We start from the raw sequence: 24,987 nt of genomic DNA on the forward strand, positions 1-24,987 counted from the left end.
TACAAAAAAAAAGATCTATTTCAGAGCAAGAGCATTCGCAGGGATAAGTAGCAGGCAAGAGTAAGGATTAAACATTCACATACACATCTGTTTGCATACATCCACACGTCCTCCTGCTCTCTGGTTTGTTTCCTGTGCTAGTGCCTCTCCTACATTAGCTTTACAACAGAAACAAGGGGTTAGCTGGATATACCAATGGTCAGACTCTACATCAAATGCATCCTTTCCCCTCTAGTGCTGCTGTCCAGGGTGGGTCTTGAGTAAAGCTTTGTGTCAGCAGTGATTGTAGTCAAACATAAAATGTTGCCTTGATGGGCTTTCCGAGTCCTAGCCTTGATGGTATGTTGTGAGTGTGGTGGGACTTTTTTTAAAAAAAAACAACAACAAGCCTAACCTGTATTTTATAACAGTGTTTACATGGATTTCTCTTTTCTGGGCCAGCATTCCTGTGCAATCCCTCCCACCACTTGAATGGCCTCTAGCCAGCCATTCCGGCTCTTACGAACTGCGGATTGAAGTGCAGCCAAAGCCCCACCATCGTGCCCATTATGAGACGGAAGGGAGTCGCGGGGCAGTCAAAGCTCCAACCGGAGGGCACCCTGTGGTCCAGGTAAGATATTTTCTTAGAGCAGATGAACAGTGGGAGCCCCTGGAAGGAGTTGCCTTCCTTTCTCTGGTATGACGCTAACTTGTTTGTGGAAACTGGAGAAATACCATTTCAAAACACAACTGGAGTTGTGGTTTGGGTCTGTACAGAGCCACAGATGCCCTGGTCTGTCTGTCTATATTACCTTAAATTCTTAACTACTGTCGTATCATAACAGGATAACATAAATAAGGTTAATTTTAATAATTAAATTACAATCAATTATAACTAGCCTGATCTCATCAGATCTCAAAAGCTAAGTAGGGTCAGCCTTGGTTAGTATTTGGATGGGAGACCACCAAGGAAGTCCAGGGTCACAACACAAAGGTAACAGGTTAAGAAAAGGTGAAGGTTTCCCTTGCTCAAAAGCCAGTCGAATCTGACTCTAGGGGGCGGTGCTCATCTCCGTTTCCAAGCCAAAGATCCAGTGCTGTCCAAAGAAGTTTTCGTGGTCATGTGGCCGGCATGACTAAACACCAAGGTGCACGGAACACTGTTACCTTCCCATCAAAGTGGTACCTATTTATCTACTTGCAATTTCTTGCTTTCGAACTGCTAGGTTGGCAGGAGCTGGGGCCAGGGACGGGAGCTCACTCCGTCATATGGCACTCGGGTCTCGGACTGCCGAGCTACCGACCTTCCGGTCTGCAGCTCAGCGTCTTAACCTCTAAGCCACCACAAAGGTAGGCAAACGGCAAACCACCTCTGGACATCTCTTGCCTTGTAAACCGTACAGGGTCTCCATAAGTCAGCTGCAACTTATGTATATATAAAACAAATTAAAAGAAAGGGAGGTGTGTGAAAAATGGCTTCTCAGTGCTAGAAAATAAGATATGCAAGATATTCAGCAATTGGAAACAAAAATATTATTGCCTTTGGTTACAAAAACAAGATCTTGACATATACTTTATTTTAAAAAGCCCTGCATGTAAAGTTGATTTTCAAAATGAAACTTGCATAGTTCTGAGAGTCTGTCGAATTTTGCATTTGTCCAGACTCACATTTCAGTTCTGCCACAAATGGCTCCGAAGTAGACCAGAAAAGCTCCTCCCCTCCCCATTTTGCATGCAAAACACTTTGCATTGGAGGTAGTAATGTTGCATCTCTCCAGAAATCTGTACACCTTTTCTGAGGCTTGGTGCCATAAACCAAGTTGGAACCAGGTGGTTGTTACAATCTCTTCCACTCTTGCAATACCTTCTTTATGTGATGCCAATTTGAAACCTTTTCATTGGCAAGAGTTGGGAGTGTAATAAAAGATCGGGTTGGTCAGCTGAAGCACTTTATGGAGCTGACGCCTATTTCAGGTAGACACTCAGTGGCCTGCTATAAAGTTTATGTTGTTGTAAAGAGATATGAGACAGGTTAATTGGGTTTGTGACTCCTTAGAGGAAAGGTGAGTGAGTTCAAAGCGAGAAGGTCTTGAGAGTAGAATGGAAGCAATGTAGTGCCTTTAAGAAGAAGAGAAGGTTTTTATACCTTGCTTTCCTCTAGGAGCTGCGGTGGCGCAAGTGGTTAAGACGCTGAACTGCAGGTTCTGGAAGGTCAGTAGTTCAGCAGTTCGAGACCTGGGCTGCCGCATGACGGAGTGAGCTCCCATCTCTAGTTCCAGCTCCTGCCAACCTAGCAGTTCGAAAGCAAGAAATTGCAAGTAGATAAATAGGTACCACTTCAGTGGGAAGGTAACAGCGTTCCGTGCGCCTTGGTGTTTAGTCATGATGGCCACATGACCACGGAAATGTCTTCGGACAGCGCTGGCTCTTTGGCCTTGAAACGGAAGTGAGCACCGCAACCCTAGAGTCGGACTCGACTGGCTTTCGAGCAAGGGAACCTTTACCTTTACCTTCCTCTACCTTAAGGAGTCTCAAAGCAGCTTACAATTGCCTTCCCTACCTCTCCCCACAACAGGCACCTTGTGAGGTAAGTAGGGCTGAGAGAACTGAGACTGGCCCAAGGTCACCCAGCAGGCTTCATGTGGAGGAGCAGAGAATCAAACCCAGCTCTCCAGATTAGAGTCTGCCAGGAATATTTAAGGGTCAGGTGAACTGCAGATCTGCTCTTTTTTACACAATGCCAATTTGGCCAAATTCCAGCACTTTATTGCTGTTCACTCAAGATGCTTCTTCCTGGTACATGTACCCATAATATTAATAACCCCTTTCTGGTAGTATTGGAGGAGACGTTTCCATTTTGCCGTCCTTCAATGCTGGCCTGCACTGCCTTGCAGTGAAACTCTCTGGCAATTCCATAATAGTCATTGGAAAGGCTAACCAGGAAAGCTCGCTTCCCTGGCTTGTTTGCCGATCTCCCATTCTCAGCAGCCTTTCCTGTGTGATAAAGGCGACATTCTAATCAATTTCAGGCAGCTCCCCCAAAGCTCTTTCCTTGCTTGAACATCCTCTAGTCAATTTCACACATCCTTGGAGCTGTTATATGTTAAGGTACAGCTGCAGAGGCACATATGCGGACACATCTTTGCCAGGTGTCCTGCAGTGAAATGAAGACTTGTCCACACGCAGTCTTTCCCATTAAGCAATTCACGAGTGTTCCCTGGTCTCTGCAATCCTGTCCTTTGCAGTATTTTGTTGTTGCACACTTGCAGAATGGAAGCACAATCGACCACTGATTCCTGCTTTTATTTATATTTGGTATACCCTGATTTCTTCCCAATGAGAGCCCGAAGTGGCTTAGATTCATTTTTTTAATGCTATTGTTCTCTTCTTCTCCATTTTATCCTCACAACAACATCCCTGTGAGGTAGGCTAGGCCAAGTATATGTGACTGGCCCAAGGTCACCCACCAAGCTTCCCTGGCAGAGTGGAAATTTGAACCTGGTTTTCCCAAATCCTGGTCCAACACTCTAACCCAGTGGTGTCGAACTCATTTGTTATGAGGGCTGGATCTGATATAAATGTCACTTTGTTGGGCCGGGCCATGTGTGCCATCAAATGTAATGCCAGGTACCGGAGATATAAACCAGAGGTCGTTTCGGGGGGGATTGCGGGGGATCGCAGTTCCCCCGGGTGAGGTACGGGGGGGGGGCCAGGGAGGGCCTTCGCGGAGCTTCCTTGCACTCCCGCTGGCCTTGCAGGTCCACCGCCGGGCTCCTCATGGGGCTCGGCAGTGGAGCTGCAAGGCTGGCGGCGGCGGCCGGGATCGTTGGGGGCGGGGTGTGTGGCCTTATGACACATTTCCGGTGATGTCAGGGGGTGTGGCCTTATGACACACTTCCGGTGATGTCAGGGGGTGTGGCATATGCTAATGAGTTATGCTAATGAGTTCCTCTAGCTCTTTTTCTACGAAATGACCCCTGATATAAACTGTATAAAGGACAGCAGCTGGTAAACTCTGAGTTGGTGTATCCTCACTGCAAAGCCCCATGGGCAGGGAGGGGGGTCTAAAGGAAAACTCATATGGGCAGACTGGAAGCCTAGCAGTGCAACATTGGGCAGACGCTCCCTCACTGCTTGACTGCTGCAGATGAGGTTGTTCCGCCATGCTGAAGCCACAATCAGATTGGCTCTGCCCTGCCCACTCCTCCCAAACAGTTTCCTGTTCCCTCCCTTGCACTAGCTGCTCGCGGGCCGCATAAGAGCCCTGGAAGGGCCACTTCCAGCTGCTGGGCCTTATGTTTGACACCCCTGCACCACTACACCACAGTGACTCATTGGTTTATTTAAATGTTTATACCTTTCCTTTCCTTTGTGGCTCAAGGCAGCTTACGATTTCAGATTCAAAACACACAAACTACAGTAGAACCCTAAATAACTGCACATGCCCCCCTCCCAATGCCTGGAACCTAGACCCCATAAAAGGCCTAGCAAATAAAACTTCCTTGCATGCCTTCTGAGAATTCTAGAGATGGCCCCCTTCTCCTCCTTAAGGCGGCAGCTACTAAACGAAAAGCACAATCTCTCATTGATGCGGGGGGGGGGCCTCCCTCAAGGAGGGAAGCAGCCAGTAGGTGGCAATCGGAGGATAGTAGCTGACAAACGGGGATAGGTGAGGAGAGGTGATCATCTTGCTTTTGCTATTCCAGTTGTCCCAATGTGTTCATACAGGGGGGGAAAATACTGACTGGGAACCTGAAGATGTATTTCAGATAGAAAATGCCTGTCCCCATGAGATACCCAAACCCCAGGAAGGCTTAAGTACAGTTGTAACTCCCTTTTACGCCAGGGCTCTTTTTGTAGAAAAAGCCCAGCAGCAATTCATTAGCATAATAGGTCACACCCAACAGCAGGAACTCATTAGCCTATTGGGCCACACCCCCGATAGCACAGCTCATTAGCACATTAGGCCGCACCCCCATGTTACCAGAAGTGTGGTTATCCAGCCACAACCACCTTTTGCTTGTTATTCTGTTTACCTTGTTTGTTGTCAAAACCCAGGGCTGTTTTTGTAACTCCTTTGCATGTTAGGCTGCACGCCCCTAATGTAGCCAACCCTAATGAGTTTCTGCTGTTGGGTGTGGCCTGTTATGCTAATGAGTTCCTGCTGGGCGTGGCCACCTCAGGAACCAGCCGGAACTCCGTTCCTGTGCGTTCCTGCCCAAAAATAGCCCTGCTTTTACCGCTTAGTCTCTAAGCCCTTCATGGCTTAGGACCAGGGTATCTGAAGGTCCGCCTTCTCCCATGCTTGCCTGGGAGTTCAGATCACAGCGAGGGGACCTCCTGACTGCCTCACCCATCGAAGGAACTTGTCTGGTGGGCCCACGAGAGAGGGCCTTTTTGGTGGCAGCCCCACGATTTTGGAGCAACTTCCCCAGGGAGGTGTGCCTGGCCTGCTCACGTTCCATCTTCAGGAGGATGCTGAAGACAGTTTTATTTATGACAAATTTAGTTTTTATTTATTTGCAGTCCTCATTGGGATTTTAAATTGAGTTATTGTATATGGTTTCTTAAAAAAATAATTGCAGTTTTATTTACATGGTAAGCTGCCTTGAGTCCTGCAACATAGAAAGGTGGTGAAAATGTTTTAAATAAATAATTAGCCATCAGTCATTTTTGAATAAGGCTGCGGTGGCTCGAGTGATTAAGACGCTGAACTGCAGACCTGAAGGTCGGTAGTTCGGCAGTTCGAGACCTGAGTGCCGCATGACAGAGGGAGTGCCCGTCCCTGGCCCCAGCTCCTGCCAACCTAGCAGTTCGAAAGCAAGAAATTGCAAGTAGATAAATAGGTACCACTTCGGTGGGAAGTTAACAGCGTTCCGTGCGCCTTGGTGTTTAGTCATGCCAGCCACATGACCATGGAAATGTCTTTGGACAGCGCTGGCTCTTCAGCTTGGAAACAGAGATGAGCACCGCGTCCCTAGAGTCAGATTTGACTGGCTTTCGAGCAAGGGAAGCCTTTACCTTTACATTTTCGAATGCTGGAGCAAGCTCATTCATACTTGCCTGCAATCTTATAGGGAAGAAGCGTTAAAAGCTCTTTAATTCGTCGTAGGGTGACTCTGACTCTAGGCCTCATTGGATTCGCCTAAAAGATATCTCCAGTCCTCCAGATTAGAGCTGTCTCAGTGATCATGCCCCTGGTGACCTGAAACGGAAACATTTGTAAACTGAAAGAAAGTTGGCTCGAGTCTTGGGCTGTTGATGTGTCACGATGAATGAGGTGTGTGTTAGATAAGCAGGGCACTGAAATACCTTTGGAAATAATGATTGACTACATAATATTTGAATATCAGAAGCCCTAAATCCAACATGTACGTCTCCTTTTTAAAAATAGAAAAACAGCTTTGCAGTGGGTGTTGGACAGCAGAAGAAGAGTAGGTTTTTATACCCTCCTTTTTCTCTACCTTAAGGAGTCTCCAAGTGGCTTACAATCATTTTCCCTTCCCCACAACAGGCACCTTGTGAGGTAGGTGGGGCTGAGAGAGTTCTGAGAGAAATGTGATTTGCCCAAGTTCACACAGCAAGGCCTCATGTGGAGGCGTGAGTAGGAGTGAATAGGCTAGGGCTCCACGCGGTCAGACTAAACCTCTGAGCTTCGCTCCAGCGAACAATGGACTAAGCGGATCCTAGCGCGCACCAATCTGAGGACTAGGCTCCTGGCTGAGAGCCCATGGAACTCACCGCCACTGTAAATAGCCTATTGCGGTGTGGGTGTGTGTTTTGGGTGGTAGTTTTCACGGGATATAAGACGGCCTGTGAGCCGGCTAACATTGTCTTCTTCTGCACAAATAAAGTATGAGAGCTGTAATCACTCATCAGTCTCAGTACTTTTCAGAATCAAACACAGTTCTCCAGATTAGAGTCTGCTGCTGCTGCTGTTAGTAATAGTAATAATAAGAGTGGCTTATAATCATCACCTTCCCTTCTTCTCCCCACAACAGACACCCTGTGAAGTAGGTGGGGCTGAGAGAGATCTGAGGGAACTGTGACTGGCCCAAGGTCACCCAGCTGACTTCAAGTGGAGGTGTGGGGAACCAAACCCGGTTCTCCAGATTAGAGGCCGCCACTCTTAACCCTTATACCACACTGGCTCTCTTAACACCAAGACTGCTTACCCTTTCCCTGCCTGATCCAAACCACTCCCCCACAAAGCAGCATTTCTCTGAGTGAATTCAAAGTGAAACTAACAGTGGGGAGAACTGCTTGTAGTGTGGGGGGGGGAGGCAGATGGAGACAGTATTAAAGGCAGCCTTCCTCTGCCACATCTGTGCTCTCTATCACCCCCTCCAGAACAGTTTTTTGAGGTGTGGGGGGACAAACTCAGGGCTTTAGTACAGTGGTGGGTAGCCCTGTTGGTCTGCAGTAGAGAGCATGATTCAAGTCTTATAGTACCTTAAACACCAAGAAGAGTTCCAGGGTATAAGATTTTGAGAGTCAAGCTGTCTTAGTCAGAGGTAATCTTATTGATCTTCATGAGCAGGAGCAAAAGGAAGGGCTGTGGCTCAGTGGTAGAGCATCTGCTTTGCATGCAGAAAGTCCCAGGTTCAATCCCCGGCATCCTCAGTCAACGGATCTGATAGGATGTGATATGACAGACCTCTGCCTGAGACCCTGGAGAGCTGCTGCCAGTCTGAGTAGACAATACTGATTGTGATGGACCAAGGGTCTGATTCAGTGTGAGGCAGCCTCACATGTGTGTGTGTATGTGTGAAGAACTTTCCCCCATTTGGTCATCTGGTGAGTGCAAACAGGAAGCTGAAGTGTGGACTGCAGATACGCCATTTGCTTCAGCAGTGCTCCGTCAGTTGCAAACCTAAATACTGTGTCCAGGTGTGTCATGTGTGTACTGCTGAATGGCAATCAATGCCCCAGGTCCCTGAGGGCTCGTGGAAGAGTGTTGGTGCTGACTGTTGTTGCTGGACCACCTCAGGTATGACCTACAGTGGGTTTATAGTTCTTCCTCCTCTTCAGGGGTCTCTGGGAGTTGTAGTTCTGGGAGGGTGCTAGAGAACTACAGTGCTATGATAGGGGCTAGAGCAGGGTGTCAAATATGGGGCCGGGGGCCGGATCAGGCCCTCAGAGGGCTTCCATGAGGCTTGCAGTGGAACTGGCCATCTCCTGCTTCCAGTTCTGCTGCTGCTGCATCATAGCTTGCTTCAGCAGACTTTCTTAATCACTCAGCCATTTCGTGTTTTAACCTGGGTCCTAGATTCAGAACTCTGAGCATGAGATTTCTGTGATGAATGTCAATAAATCAAAAGTAGGGTTGCAGCTTACAGCCCTAATGTAAAAGAAGAAGAGATTGGATTTATACCCTGACCTTCACTTGGAGTCTCAGAGCGGCTTACAAACTCCTTTCCCTTCCCCTCCCCACAACAGACACCCCGTGAAGTGGGTGGGGCTGAGAGAACTCTGACACAAACTGCTCTTTTTCAAGGACAGCTGTGCCAGAGCTTGTGACTGACCCAAGGTCACATCAGCAGGTGCAAGTGGAGGAGTGGGGAATCAAACCCGGTTCTCCCAGATTAGAGTCTGCGCACTTAACCACTACACCAAACTGGCTCTCTGTGTTAAGCATGTTTTTATTTTGTTAAAAAAATCTTTATGTTTGTGTCCTTTATAAAGTTTATATCTCCACTACCTGGCATTACATTTGATGACACACATGGCCCGGCCCACCAAGGTCTCATTTATGTCAGATCCAGCCCTCATAACCAATGAGTTTGACACCCCTAAGCTAGAGATCTGTAAGAGGATCCTCAGCACCCTTCCCAAACTACATTCCTCTGGATTCTTGGGTGGAAAGCATTAAAAAGTTGTAAAGCCCATATAAGCTTGCAATTTAGACATGCCCAGAAAGTAAGGTTGCCAATCCTCCAGGTGGTGGCTGGACATCTCCTAGGATTACAACTGATCCCCAGGGAATAGAGATCAGTTTACCCGGAGAAAAAGGCTGCTTGGAAAGGTGGACTCTATGGCATTGTACCCCACTGAAGTCCCTCCCCTCCCCAAACCCTGCTCTTTCTAGGCTCCCCCCCCCCAAATCTCCAGGTATTTCCCAACCCAGAGCTGTCAACCTTACCAGAACGTAACATCTGTTTCTTCCATCTGCAGCTGCAAGAGGTATTGGCTGAAGTCTTGCTGCAGTCAGTCCAGAAAAGCAGTCCTTAAGACTCGCTGAGCACGCTGATGCCTTTTGATTTGCTATCACAGAGCCACCCTCCATAGAGAGAGTGTAGTCTCATTTATATCAACCTTAAAAAAAATCCAAGGTAGGCAGCTACATCAGACAGTGCCTGGGACTGCACCACCAGGTATATGGCGAACTCAGTGGGACAGCTCCTACCATCTTATTAAATGTGCCATTAATTTGTCTTGCTTACTCTTCCTATTAACTGTGTGAGTGCAGACACACAGGCTTGGATGTGGTGAGGCACAAGCAGAAATATAAATGGATTTAGTGCGTTGCTTCTTGTGGTACGCTTTGCACTTCCCTGCCTATGTATGATATTGGTCCCAAACCGGGTGAATAAGATCTTGCACAACCGGAAACACAAGTGGGGATAACAGTAAGTTTAACTCAGTGCAAGGAGATAGCATGGACTTTGTCTTGCATTTCCACTTGTGCAAGAGCCCTAGTGCAAGGAGAGGTTTCGCATGGGGTCCAACCCATAGCGTTTCTTCCCCATACAAATGCCATTTACGGCTTCTTTGACAGGCTATAACCTTATGCCATTCTTGAAACTGACTTGGCAGGGGGAAATTCCTGGTATATTGCGAAGTCTCTGGTCTTGGCTTACCGTTAGGGATGCCGGGGACCTGGGGAATTACAGCTCATCTCCAGATGACAGAGGTTAGTTCCCCTGGAGCAAATGGATGCTTTGGGGGGTGGGCTCTATGGCACTGGACCCCACTGAAGTCCCTGCCCTCTCCAGGCACCATCCCCAAGCCTCCAGGTGTTTTCCAACCTGCATCCGGCAACTCCACCCCCCATCTCCCACCGGTGGCCAGCAGGGACCAGGCAACCCTATGTACAGTGTCTCTTAGTGAGCTGAGACCACTAGCTTACCATTAGCATGCTTACTGATCAAAACTGTAAGGCACCAGCTTCAGAATCTTGCAGTAGTCGTGGGAAGCATTGCATGAGATTTAAACAGTACAAGAATATGGTAGGCAAACTACCACTTCTGTCTAAACACTGTTTTCCACCCAAGAGGGCTAGAAAGCAAATGTCTGAAAGTTGATTTTTTTTTGTCTTTAAAGAGGCGTTTTGAAAAGAAAGGAGTGTGAACTCTTGAAATATGACCTTTGGCTTATTTTTATTTTTTGCACTGGAGCTGACTTTGGTGAGGGGAGGGAAGCTGCACAGCAGCGGATCCGGATTCCCTCCCCAGCTTTTTTTCTCTCTTGCGGTTTTGCTCTCTGATGCCGCTTCCTCCTTCGCAGGCTGGGTCTCGGCAGCTTGGCAAACGCCACCGAGGAGCGTGCGCTCGGAAGGGACTCCTAGAACAGCCGAACAATTGCCTGTCTGTTAAAGGCAAAGCCTTTGGCAGGACAAGATGCGTTCAGTGAGGACATGGGCTTTTGTGTGTTTAACATCGTGTTCGAGGGCCGAGAATAGCAACAACTGCCTCTGTGTTAAGGACAAAGGCTGAGGCTGACAGGCAGTTTTTTCTCCCTCCAGGTTGGCACGGGCCCTGGATTGAAAGAGGATGTGGCGCACGCATTTTTGCCTCCTGGTCAATCCCTGTCAAGTCCTGCCAGCCGTATTTTCAAAGCTTGCTCAAAAGGGACGGGATGGGGCTGAAAATAGGTCCTAGTTTCAGAAGGGTAGGGATAGGTTGTTTTGCAGTAGAGTTGCCAGTTCTGGGTTGGGAAATTCCTAGAGACTTTGGAAATGGAGCCTGGGGAGGGCAGGATTTGGGGAGAGGAGGGACCTCAGCAGGGTATAATGCCATAGAGTCCACCCTTTAAAGCTGCCATTTTATCCAAGGGAACTGATCTTGGTCATCCAGAGATCAATTGTAATAGCGGGAGGTCTCCAGGTACCACCTGGAGGCTGGCAACTCTGTTTTGTATCAGTGAGTTACTCTGCATGTGCTCAGAGGTACCTGTTCTTTATTGTTAATTTTTGGGTACCAAGACTGGCTTTTAGCCCTGAAAATGAATCCTAACCGGAGCTTAGCATTTAGCCAAGACATCAGCGGTAACGATGGAGAATGTTCTTAATGGCCTGTACATACTTGGTATCTCCCCAGAATTTCAATAATTCTGTGCAAAATGGCTTCTTTCATTTAACTGATTCAGATTAAACGAACTTCTTTCTATTTCTGTGATTTGGAGAGGGAAGGCTTGATTAGCAACATGCACAGCCAGCTGTTCAGTAATCTTCAAACTCCTATTCACTCTTTTCTCCAATAAGCAGTTAGTAGCTGATCTTCTGTGGCTTGAAGTTAAATAGTTCATTGTTTACTATTGGAAGAGTCCCTGGCTGTATGTTGTATATAGGGTTGACAGCTCCAGGTTGGGAAATACCTGGAGATTTTGGGGGTGGAGCCTGAGGAGGGTGGGGTTTGGAGAGGGGAGGGACTTCAATGGCGTATAAGGCGATCTTCCAAAGTGGCCATTTTCTCCAGGTTGAACTGACCTCTGTCGCTTGGAGATCAGTTGTAATCCCAGGAGATCTCCATCCAACACCTGGAGGCTGGCAACCCTAGTTGGGTAGCTTTTTTGTGTGTGGCTGTTTCATGTTCCTGTGAACTAGTGTAGGAAGTCAGAATCTTGGATGCACATAAAAAGTTGGATTGTGACTGTCTACATCAGTGTTTTCTCAGAGCAGTGTTGGCCTATTATGCATGGGTGTTTTCCCTCGCTTTCACCGTGATAGGTTTTCTTTGTTGTTCAGCATTGATTTTCTTCCTTTCAGCGCTCAGTTTGCTTTCTGATCACTGTTTCCCCGGGTTTTCTGAGGGTGCTTTTGTGCCAATTTCCCCCTTGTTTTGCTTCCAAGCCAAAGGTAATTCACAAGTGTACAGAATCACTTGGGATCAATCCATTTGGAGGAAGAGTGCAATTCACACAGGACAGGCTTTTACAAACTGCCCAAATCACAACCAGTGTGCAGGATCAAATCACAAAGAGAAAACCACATACATTTGCAAGGAAGGGTAGAGAATTAGCATTACCATGCAGCTGCACTAGGGCATCGGTGAAAATACCCCCCTATTTCTTTTAAATTTAGTGGCACAAGTCTAAGAAAGCTCTCCAGAGCATCTGCCAGAGGATTCCTCCCCCCCATACAAATTGTAGCCCTGTGCAAAGCGTGGTGGAGTTGCAGCCGACTTTGCACAGGTGTGTGTACAAACACACGTTGCCAATGATCATAGCTTGCAATGCCAGTGTCAGCGGGTTCTTCCATGCATTCTGTACACTCAACATGTTTCCCCATATTATGAGATAGTGTGACTCCCATTTTTCACAGTGGCCGATAACACAGCAGAGAATCCCCTAGTGCTCGGCAATATGGAAAAGGGGGCTTTGCAGCTGCTTGTCAGTTTCAGAAAAAGTCTGGTCAGTTTCAACAGTGGGTTTTCCCCCTTTGCCTGCATTCCTTTCTGTTCCCTTTTGTTCAACAAACACTAAAATGCATGTGCAAAACCTGAACCACAAGGATTTGAATGGAAGGTGCTTGCTGGATGCTGTTGCATAGCTGTGATAGGGCAGTTACATAATTTTTTTAAAAAAACTTTGGACCCCCCCCCCCGATTTAGAAAAGTGTGGTTTTTAAAAATTGTAGATGTAGAATAAATACACCAGAGGAAAAAGAATGGTGCATAAGGTGAGCACGGAATTCAAAGTCAAGATTGAAGGCTTACTGCTCTGAAAATCTGCAATAAGATGTGCCTGCATAATGACCGTGTTATCACAAGCTCAGGGCTGGAGGAATTTCACACATTTGTAGAAAACACTGTCAAATGGGACATCCCAACATACCCCTTTCATGCCTTTTTATCTTTTTTTAAGAAGCAAACTTCTAGTCCTCATGATTCTGACGAAGAGCTTGGACATGGGGCTGCAGTCTCTAGCAACCGTATAATAGTGAGAGTGAGGCTAGCCAGAGCAGGGCTTCTAATCGTGTTCTCTGATTTCTCTTCCTCATTGTGGACTATCATTGTAGACTGTGGTGGTCATCTGTCTTCTAGTCCTGATTACATTCTTATTCTCTGTGCTCTTGGCCATTCCGGGTGTCCCTCTTTGAATCTAAAGTGTTGAGCTTAGTGGCAGAATAGGTTATGCAATGGAATCACTGGAGCTGCTGTTATTTTGGATGCAGAAATGGCTAATTCTTGGCACAGGGTCTGCATTGTTTCTGCTGCAAAGAACACTCACAAGCTTCCTTTTGGTTCCAGTCCAGCTAGTCATCCTGGCTTGACCTGTTAAAGATGAATGGGTGTGCATGGTGAGGAGGAGCAGGTGGGAGTTTAGAGTTGGAAGTGGAAGGCACAAACTGTGATCTGTTGTCTACACGTGGTAGACCAGCCAGAGTTTGTGCAGTAAGCTGTGGTTTAAACAACCCACAAGTTGGGCCATTTCACCATGGTCACTGGCTTGGATCCAGCAGAGTGCTTCTGCAGACAGAAGGATTTCCACCCATTAAGGGCAATTTTCTTGCCTTCTTCCTATTGCAGCCTGAGGAAGGGGCCAGCACCCCCCTATGGCCATTTCCACTGATGAAAACAGTATGGTAGGGAAGCCTGAAGCCCATCATTTCTCCTTCGAGTGTTTTGAGCCTTGCAGCATGACCTAGAAATTTTGAAAGGGTTCCCCATGCAAATCATACGTCTCCATAAGCTGGAAGCAACTTGACACCACATAACACACACACACGCACACACAAACATGTGACAGAGCCAGGTCAGGCACCCGTGATCCATTTCATGTCACACTTAACATATATTTTGGCCCTTAGTTCATTGAAAAGCCAACTAGGAATGAAGGATAGTAATAACAAGGGTCAGTTCTAGAGTTTGGGGGGGGCTGGCCAGAGGGTTCCCAGGGTCCCCTTCCCGTCCACTCACTCATATGTCTCACTTCCTGCATGTACACTTTCCCCCTGCCTTGCTCACAAGCCCTCCCAGTGCCATGCTCACAGCCATCCTCGCTGGTGGCACTGGGCAGTGTATGCAGCTGGACACATGGTTGGCGAAGTGCTCACAAGTGAGCTGACTGGCAGGGACGTGGCAGGTTGGGGGGTGTGTGTGTCAGCAGCAATGGGCCCTGCCAGAAGTCCCGGGCCCTGCCAGCTGCCCCATTTGCAGGTATGCGGATGCCGACCCCATTAATAACATGAGCCAGGGACACTCTGCAAGCTCTAATCGCGAGCCACTCTCTCGGAACCGGAGGGGGAAAATGGTTCGATGGCGTTCTTATCTTCTGGTGTACAGCAGGAAAAAGGAAAAGGTAGGAGGAAGCGATTTCTCACTTTGCTTTTGTATTTGCCACTAATTAAACGTAGGCAGCGGGGATTCTGTTTTCCTATTTTCCTTTAGCCAAAGGTTCACGAATGTCTCTCTCTGAATCACCAAGGCATTGTTGAAAAAGCTGACCACACACAGGCAACTCCGGGTTGGAGAGATGTTACAAAGATTTCCATCAGAATACGATAGGTAATGGGAACAAGGAGTGGGTGGGCTCTTCACTTTGTTCTCGGCTGGATAGCAAAAGCCTGGGATTGTTCCGGCACAATGGGAAGGGTCCCAGCAGTAACTACATCGAAAATCCGAGCCTGCACTGAATGAACAGAGAAGATCATTTACCCAGGAGTAGCCTATTATCATGAGAGTGCAAACATTTATTTGATTACATGTTTTATTTATTTTGGAGAGGCCCTGTGCTCTCAGCGAGACCTGACTCTTTTTTTTTTTTTAATCCATTTTTTATTGTCGGGATAATACCATTCTTCACAAACCATGTTATCATTAAAATACTTTACAGATATCCCTGATTTTTCAGTACCCCTCCCCTCCCCTTGCTTGGCTTCCCACAATGCTTACGTCCAGTCAATTTTATCATCTTAACATTTTCTATCGTAACATTTTCACTTTATTCTAGCTTTTATTATTTATTCTGTAACTTGTAACCTATCCGTAGGTAACTTCTTTCCTTATCGCTATAGATTTTCATTTCTAATATTCTTCAAAACATAACAAATTATTTCTTACGTCCCAATTAGTCTCTAAATATTGTTTAAAGTCTTTCCAGTCCTCAAAAACTTTCATCTTCTTCACCATTTAACTTTCTTGTAATCTTGTCCATTTCGGCCATAAATACAACTTTTTTAATCCAATCCCATTTTTCTGGTATTTTGTCTTGTTTCTAAAGTTGTGCATATGTCATTCTTGCCGTGGTAATCAAATACCAAAATAACGTTCTTTTGGTATCATTCAACTCTTCCATTTTCAAACCCAACAACATTATTTCAGGTTCTTTTTTAAAATTACATTTTAAGATACATTGCATTTCGTTGTGGACCTCTGTCCAAAATTTAGTTGCTTTCTCACAGGTCCACCACATATGAGACCTGACTCTTGAGGAGGCTTACTTAAAAGGTTAACAAAAACTGGGGAAGATGTTTTGCTAGTTGTTCTTATGCCCTGACCAGGCTAGCCGAATCTCACCAGATCTCAGAAGCTAATCAGGGTCAGCCCTGGTTAGTATTTGGATGGGAGACCGCCAAGGAAGTCCAGGGTCATGATGCGGAGGCAGGCAATGGCAAACCACCGCTGAACGTCTCTTGCCTTGAAAACCCTAGGTGGGTCGCCATAAGTTTGTGACTTCACGGCAAAAAAAAAAAGTTATATATTTTTTAAAACCTGGCAAGTCCAGCAGCAGCCATATCCCCTAAAAGCAGGTGTATAAAACATCTAAACAGAGCAGTCGGCGCCAAGAGTACAATAAAAGCGGTGGTATAAAATGTCCCGTAAAGATAGTAAAACCAATCAGAGGAACATAGCAGAAGAAAACATATAACCAGTAATTGACAAAAGCGCCTAATCAAACTGACTAGTTTTATTCTGAATATACCAGCTGAGTAGATGTGGGGAAGGCTTGCTACAGCTAAGACAGCCCTGCCCCTTGTAGCTTCAGAAACTGTCGATTGGGTAGCTTGGGAAACTGGTTTATCTTTAATGTCCACTCGAGCGGTGAATTTCTGAACAGGCGCCAAGCATGGTGAGATTTTCTTCCCCTCCCCACCACTTGAGAAAGTACAGATGACTGCGTAACCAAGCACACAATTGGTAAATTAAGTAAGGTGAAGTGTGCCATCATGTCGCAACTGACTCAAGGCAAGAGTTGAGCACAGGGGGTCTGCCACTGCCTTCCTGGGTATAGCCGCCCTTGTTTTCCTTGGCGGCCTCCTATCCACCCTGCTTAGCTTTGAGTGCTGATGAGATTGGGCTCATCTCAGCTATTAGGGCTGCTACGAAGTAAACATGAAAAATGGGTGAATGTGAAAAATTGTCCTCTCTATGACTCTTTTCTTACCTTGAGGCCAGAAATCTGGTATGGAGGCCGGCTGATAATTGCAAAGGGGCAGCCATGCTAGTCTGCCATGGTAACTCAAAACAAAAATCTAGAGGCACTGTAAAGACTAGAAACAGTTATTTCAATGTGAGCTTTTGTGGATCACAGCCTGCTAACGTATTCTCCCCTAATGTGTGTGCAGGAAGCTATTGCAGTCTTTTAAATATTTGAATATTGCCATAGTGACCTGTCTTCCCTGACTTGCTTGCAATGAGATCCACACACATGTAACATAACGTTATTTATTTATTTGTTGGTTTCAATTTGTGTTCCGCCCTCCCCGCAAGTGGGATCAGGGCGGATCACAGAGCAAAATCAAGGCGTCCTAAAAATGTCAGTACATTATTAGATATACAAACAATCAAAACAGTATAAAACATATATTAAAACAACGTCATACTATTTGTATGCATAGATTTCAAGTTGGTGCCATTTTCTTCGTCTTACTCTGGGCCACATAAAGATGGTAAACATTCATCCTTTGCACCATTACATCTTTGTTGACATCTAACCTTGCTAGGGTTGCCAGGTGCCCTCCCAGCCATGGGGTGGGGTGGGGGGTTGCCAGATTCAAGTTGGGAAATTCCTGGAGATTTGGGAGTGGTACCTGGGGAGGACAGGAACCCTCCAGAGCATCCATTTTCTCCAAGGGAGCTGATCTCTGTAGTCTGGGGATGAGCTATAGTTCTGGGGGATCCCCAGGTCCCACCTGGAGGCTGGCGTCTCTAAACCTTGCTCAGGTTTCTCACTACCTTTCTCCTCCTAATACCCATGGAATAATGAGACATATAAAATAATGAACTCTTAACAAAACAGTGGGGTTGATGACCAAGTAAATGCATTAGGACTACGACTAGATATGTCCAGGTCTTTTGCAAGTGCCATCCTTTCCCCTCTCCAGAACATTGTACTGTTGATACACCCTAGTTGGTCGACTGAAGGCAGACAAAATGCTCAGACCTGTGAATTCATTCATGTATGTTACATTTTCCTTCTGGAAGACTAGCTTGTGTTGTCTAGACAGGAAGATGGGTGTGATCCTCCTCAAAGATCCTGGTGATGGAGAAAAGGGTACCACTCCCATGAAGCAAGATCTCCGGGTAGGAGGAATGGGAAACGAATCATTCCTTCCTAGAGAAGTTTCAGAGGGTAGCCTTCCTTGTTGGTCTGCTATAGAACACCTAGTTTCAAGTCCAGGAGCACCTTAGGGACCAATAAGATTGGGAGGGGGGGTGTAAGCTTTCAAGAGTCAGAGCTGAGCTGGGCTTTGACTCTTGAGAGCTTATACCCCCCCCCCCAAAAAAAATCCGGACACCAATCTAGCTTCCTGGAGAAGATGCTTTCATAGTCCTTGGAGGTTTCCCACCCAAATGCTGGCCAGGGCTTCCAAGATCTAATGGGATCGGACTTAGCTTCCAAGATCTAATGGGATCGGACATGGTCTGGGCTATCCAAGTCAGCTAAAAAGAGAAGTGGCTCCCACTTTATGGAACAGCCTGCCTGAAGAGGTCAGGAAGCCCCCCCCCCATTGGCTTTACTCAAACTATGCGAAGCAAAACTGAATTATTCAGGAGGGCCTTTCTGCACATGTAATAGGATTGCGTAGTATAAAAATGGTTTATGAAGTTATTGGGTAAATAATAAGGGGCCCTGTTATATAAGGGGCTGTGGTATATGCCGCTTTGCACAGCACACTGTAAGAAGGATCCGACTATGCGATTTTTGCACTGTTTAATGTGCCATGTGAATATTTATGCTTTGCTTCAGTTCTGTCTTTTAGATCTCTGGCTACAGTCTACAATCCTAATCCTCTTTCATGGTTTATTGAATGTCCTATCCTGTTGACTGTATTGACTAGGGTTGCCAGCTTTGGTTTGAAAAATAGCTAGAGATTTTGGAGGTGGAGCCTGAGGAAGGCGGGTTTTCAGGAGGGAAGGGACTTGAATGAGGTATAATGCCATTGAGTTCACTTGCCAAGTCAGGCATTTCCTCCAGGCGAACTGATCTCTGACTCCTGGAAATCAGTTGTAATCAGTATTCCCTCTAAGCTGAGCTAGCTCACAGTTTTTTAGCCTCTGGCTCACACATTTTTGTCTCAGCTCAGGAAGGATGGCTCCAGAGCAAACGAATTTATGCAGCAGCCAAATCACCTGCTCACAACTTTTAATGCCAGTGGCTCCCAAAGTAGAATTTTTGCTCACAGGACTCTACAGCTTAGAGGGAACATAGTGGGAATTGTAATAGTGGGAGATCTCCAGCCACCACCTGGAGGTTGGTAACCCTAGTTTTGACTTGCTTTGTGTAATCCACCTTGAGCCAGGAGGCAACATCAGGGGAAGGCCTTGGCCTCTATGCCCTGTTGTTGGCCATCCAGAGGAACTGGTTGGCTGCTGTGTGAGACAGGATGCTGGACTAGAATGGACCCCTGGTCTGAACTAGCAGGGCTCTTCTTATGTTCTTATGAATGCCTGTGAGAATGGCGGACTATAAATGGCACAAATAAATAAATATATCTGTGGCAGCACATGTACAATGCAGGAGGTGATCAAGATGAGGGCACAGAAACAAGAGCAGGCAGGTTGTGAGGGTGTGATAAATATCCGAGGCTGGTTGTTGGGTACAGATGGAGGGAATCTTCATTTCTTCATATCTGCACATGGGCACAACCTTAACGTGCACCACGGATGATGTGGTTTTCACATCTACTCACTATTCAGGTTTGGCCAGTGGCATTTTTCCTTTTGCATTAGTAGAGTGATTTCTGGCTTGGGATTTTGGTTTGGAGGAGGGGGCAAGGCTCAGTGCCAGAACATCTGCTTGGCCTGCACAAGGTTCCAGGTTCAGTCCCCAGTATCTCCAATTAAAAGGATCAGGTAGGAGGTGATGTGAAAGAGGCTCAGCCTTGAGACCCTGAAAAGGCCCTGGCAGCCTGAGTGGAGTGATTCAGTACAGGGCAGCTTCATGTGTTGTTTTTGTTGCTGTTATAACACAAAACTGCACCCAGGCATGCCTGGATTTTTGAACACCTTTGTGTATGATTGAGGGGTCTTTTGGTTTTCGGCACATTTAGATTTGCAGCGTAGCATGCATAACTGCATGTGCATTTGGGTTGTGTGTATCCAGCTGGGATCCCTAAGCAGCCAGTTCTGCACAAAGTAGCCATTTATGCATATGTGTTGCTAGTTTTGTGTGCAAGTTAAACATTCAAATTTATGCATCCAGTGAGAACATACGCCTGGCTTATTTATATTCTGATGAACAGATGGGGGAATCGAGCCTCATTTGTGAAAGTACAGACTTAATTCAGGCTTTTGAATATTGGATTTCTGCAATAAAAACCATTGAGAAAAGTGTCTTTATTTTCTGAATGCTGTTGGTTGTTTATCAGCCAGAATGCCCCGCATTTCCTTGGGTCACAGACCTCTGCAAGTCTAGCTATGTTAATAAGGGTTATGCAAAGAAAAAGAAATGCCCATTTCTACTGAAAGAAATAAAACCCTAAAATAGAATGTGGAAAGGTACACATCATGTCTGGCTTCCTTTTCTTTTTGGTACATGTGACTCAAATAAGTTGATTTTTTTTAAAAATCCAGTCTAGACTCTATATGCACTTTTGGAGGAAGGGTGTTCTGGAGTGTTCACTGGGTAATCTAGGAAGTGAGATACTTTTTTGGGATTCCCATTTCTGCAGAACTCATCCCTCCCTCCAACTATCTGTTCTTCTAATCTAGATTTTCTCTGTCTCTGGAAAAAATAACGGGGGGGGGGGATTCTTAGCCTTTGCCAAAGATTGTCATTCCTAAAGGTGTCTCTGCACTGACCCTTTCATAGAATGATTGTATCTAGACTCAACCTTGGTGTGAATACCTAACCTAAGACACCTCTAAGATGTGGAGTCTTGTGAGGAAAAATTCTACTTTGTGAGCTACTGGCATTAAAGTTGTGAGTGAGCGATTTGGCTACTGCATAAATTAGTTTGCTCTGGAGCCATCCTGCCTGAGCTAAGACAAAAATGTATGAGCTGGTAGCTCACGCTAACTCAGCTTAGAGGGAACAACCACCTCTTCCCCCATGTCCGTTGCAGCCTTTGTGAACCATCAAGAACACTGCCTTCACAACAGCAGCATTGTATTCAACCCTGACTGTTCCCTGGAAGGACAGATAATGAAACTGAAGCTCAAATACTTTGGCCACCAAATGAGAAGGGAGCACTCACTGGAGAAGACCCTGATGCTGGGAAAGATTGAAGGTCAAAGAAGACGGGGGCGGCAAAGGATGAGATGGTTAGACAGTGTCATTGATGCAACGAACATGAAATTGAGCAAACTTCAGAGGACGGCGGAAGACAGGAGGGCCTGGCGGGAGCTGGTCCATGGGGTCGCGGAGAGTCAGACTCGACTGTGCGACTGAACAACAACATTCAGGAGGCATGGGATACAAAGGGAAAAAAGAGTTATTTGCTTTCTCCGTCCCCCAGTCCCTCATTTGGGGAAGGGCTGAGGCTCAGTGGTGGAGCGTCTGCTTGGTATGCAGAAAGCCCCCCGGCATTGCCAGTTAAAAGAATCACGTAGTCCGTGATCTGAAAGACGTGTGCCTGAGATAGGGTTGCCAGGTCCCCTCTGGCCACTGGTGGGAGATGGGGAGGGGAGGGCTCCCAGATCCGGGTTGGGAAACTTCTGGAGACTTGGGGATGGAGCCTGGAGAAGACAGGGACCTCAGTTGGATACAGTACCACAGAGTGCACCCTCCAAAGCATCCATTTTCTCCAGGGAAACTGATCTCTATAGTCGGGAGATAAGCTATAATTCCAGGGGATCCCCAGGTCCCACTTGGAGGCTGACATACTTAGCCTATGACGCTGGAGAGCTGCTGCTCGTTGGAGTAGACCATGCATGTTCTTATGATAGGACAGTGGTTGTCTTGGTATAAGGAAGATCCATGGGTTCATCTGGGGAAAGGTTTCAGGCTCTTTCAGAGTGCATTAGTTTATTATTTATGTATTTATTTATTTCATTGGACTTATGAATCACCCACCCTGCAAGCAGGCTCTGGGCGATTTACAGCCTCGTAAAACATTTTAAAATACAATTAATGTGTAATTAAGAACACCAAACGGAAACAGTAAATTAAACTTATCCAAGATGGCAATACACTTCCAGCTTTGCGAGCCACACCGCTGTCCCGCACGGCAGGGCAGGGCAGGGTACGTGGGGGGCATAGAGAAGAAAGAGAGGGTACCAGTCTCAGCCTCCTGTTGCTGCCCTCAACCAAAAGCCTGGCGGAACAAAAGCCTTACAGGCCCTGCAGAATTGCATCATATCCCACAGGGCCCTGGTGTTATTTGGCAGAGTTCCACTAGGTTGGGGCTAGGGCTGAGAAGGCCCTGGCCCTAGTCGAGGACAGCCGGACATAAATGTGTTAGGACATGTAAGAGCCAACGCATGTGTACTATATGGGCATGGTTGGAAACAGCCAATGGGATGACTTTCTCCAATTAATTGCGATGTACAGCTGCATCCCATTGTGCCATTGGGGTCCTTGACGTGGAGTGTTACTGTGTCTGTGCGTGGCTTGTAAGAGGCGGCTGATGGTGGCACAAAAACTCTCTAGTCCAGACAACAGAAGGAAGTGAAGGCTATAAATTACATATTGTGGCTGTGGTGGGGGGGTAAGTCATCGCTTTAAATAATCATAGCTTATTTCCAGAGGTCTGCCTATGAACATTTGAATGCATGGTCTAGCTGTTTGTGCTGAGGTTTGTGAACTCAGGACTAAGACCTTCACATTTGTTCTGTGGTGTTTTTTTTAATGTCGGGTCCTTGAGTGATTTTTGTGGTGTATTGTTCTGCTGTTCAATCGAGCACACAGTTTGATCGAGCACACAGTTGTGAGCTAGAAATTTAAATAAGTCAATATGGATTTGGACATTCGAAACAAGAAAGGGAGTAAAGCACAAAAGTAACGCATATCCACTTCCATTGTTTCTTGTGGACTTCTAGAGTCGAGATGGTACCTCTTCATCATTGCGGAGGTGCGTGTGATGTTGCCACAAGTACAGAGACAGAACATCTGAGTGTCCAGCTCTGAACTCCTGGCATGTCTTTATCTCCTAGCCCAGCCTACCTTACAGGGTTGTTGTTGCAAGAGTGAAATGTGAAAAGGGCCCAGATATACCACCTGGAGCTCATTAGAGAAAAAAGCAGGATTACCTGTGTGTATACGAGAGAGAAAGTGGTGATTTTCTGCGAGGGGGTAGTACATGAAAATGGGATTACTTGTGTGAGTTGAATCCAATGAGATATGAATAGAAGGAGTTCACAGAATGAACCTCTGGCAGTTCCTCTGCTCTCTCCCAGATACTCCAAGGGGTTTGGCATGGGGGGGGGGGCTGCACAAGAAGGGGGAAATTGGCAATATCCCCTCCCCCTGCATGAGGTCTTGCTGCAAATGGGCATTGACAAGAGAGGGTGACTTCTGCTGACGTCCCTCTTTTGCTGCATGATCCTCCATTCTGTTCTTGAAGGTGCTCTGTCTTTCCGGAGAAGCTGGATGGGCAGAGGAGGTTGCATTTGGAAATGTCTGGGCTGTGAACTCATCCCATTCAGAGTTTTCTGGATCCAGCTCTCTGTGTGTGTTTTAAAAATAGACCGCCGAGGTATACAGAGTGGTATTCGGTCCTTTAGAGTCTTGCAGCGTCGTGTATCTAGTGCTGTATAAGTGATGGGGAAACAGGTCCAAAGATTGCGTGTCTGGTGGATTTCTCTTCATTTACCACACGCAGGGAAGGCTGCCAGCAGTGGATAGTTTTGGCATGTGGTCTCTTTCCAGGGAGAGAGGATTAAGGTTTCTGTGCACAGAGACCTCCTGCTGACTGTTGAAAGGAAGCACATACAAAAAAAACGCCTCTCCTGACCACGGATGCTATTAACTTAATGGTCCGCTTCTCTGATCTCCTTGTCCTGTTTGCTTTGTACAGCTTAATCAGGGTTTTTGAAAAAATATATGTGTGCCTGTGGACCAAGTAATTGAAAACAAATTTAGCATGTCTCAGACCATCAAGTTCCCTTTCAGCTAGATCGCTGGCTATGCGGTAGACACGTCTGCTTTCAATTTTTCGGTGATGTGAGAAACGTAGAATGGCTTGATTTGTAATTGTGACTGTTAATAATGAAAGAGAGAATCTCTGGTCTCCAGCGTCTGTAGGAATTTGGGCCCCATTACGCTTCACGTACCAAACTCCGTTTCAAAACCCTGCTGTTAGACCTTACTCAAAATTTTCATGCTTAGCCATTTTTAAAAATAAATTAATATTTAAAAACTTAATAAAAAATAAGTTCCCATTTCAGTTTTTTAAAAAAACATGCTGGATACAGGATACATAAATACATATGCAAAAAATATGACTGTTAAAATTGTTCAATCTGCTTCAAAATTGTATGTGCTCAGATACAGAACATAATGCCTATTAGAACTTGTTTCAAACTGGCCTTGCTTTGTAACATCCCCCCCCCCCTGAAATGCACAAAACACACATAGGGATGCCAGCCTCCAGGTGACGCCTAGGGATCCCTGGAATTACAGCTCCTCTCCAGACTAGAGGAAGAAGAGATTGGATTTATACCCCGCCCTTCACTACCCAAAGAAGTCTCAGAGTGGCTTACAATCTCCTTTCCCTTCCCCTCCTCAAAACAAACACCCTGTGAGGTAGGTGGGGCTGAGAGAGCTCTTTCGAGGACTGCCCTTGAGAGAACAGCTCTGACCTTGTGCCAGTTACAAGTTATTTCCGGGGATGAGAAGGTAGGGTTGCCGGATTCAGTTTGGGAAACTCCTGGAGAGTTGGGGATGGAGCCTGGGGAGGACAAGGACCTCAGTGGGGTACAATGCCTCTGAGTCCATCCTCCAAAGCATCCTTTTTCTTCAGGGAAACTGTGCCGTGTAGTCTGGAGATGAGCCGTAATTCCAGGGGATCCCCAGGTTTCCCGTAGACAGTACTGACCTTGATATATCTAAAGCCTGTTCATGTGATGGAGAGAGAACCTCCACCCTGGATTTAGATGATCGAGTGGAGAAAAGTTATTCCATGGTCCGGTGAAGAAACAACGTGACTGGGTAGGGCCTGTGCAAAATAGGTGCCTACCTCTAGTTCCCAGCTGGGGACCTCTTGCTGGGCAGAATGGAAGTCCAGACCTCACAAAACACCTTAGCAAGATTTGAAAAGGAAGGTGATGTGTGAATAGGACTCTACTTCGGAGGAAATTGCTGGGATCTTGTGATAAAGGAACAATTTAACAGCCAAGGGACTGAGAGAGATACCAGCCTCTCCATTGTTCTCAGGAAGGAACTAATTTCAACCCCACTCTTTTC

The 24,987-nt window shown here is 46.4% G+C and overlaps 1 protein-coding gene across 1 annotated transcript in view; it reads left to right on the plus strand.

Annotated features, from left to right (window-relative positions):
- Positions 1–24,987, plus strand: part of NFATC2 (nuclear factor of activated T-cells, cytoplasmic, calcineurin-dependent 2) — a gene marked incomplete at its 3' end in the record, with an annotated part of 123,582 nt that overhangs the window by 34,363 nt on the left and 64,232 nt on the right. Inside the window, exon 4 of the mRNA XM_015423187.1 lies at positions 442–610. Within this exon, the coding sequence (XP_015278673.1) occupies positions 442–610 (169 nt within the window). The remainder of the gene's footprint in view (positions 1–441; positions 611–24,987) is intronic.

Source organism: Gekko japonicus, unplaced genomic scaffold (assembly GCF_001447785.1).
Source record: "Gekko japonicus isolate JY-2015 unplaced genomic scaffold, Gekko_japonicus_V1.1 scaffold737, whole genome shotgun sequence".
NCBI lineage: Eukaryota > Metazoa > Chordata > Lepidosauria > Squamata > Gekkonidae > Gekko > Gekko japonicus.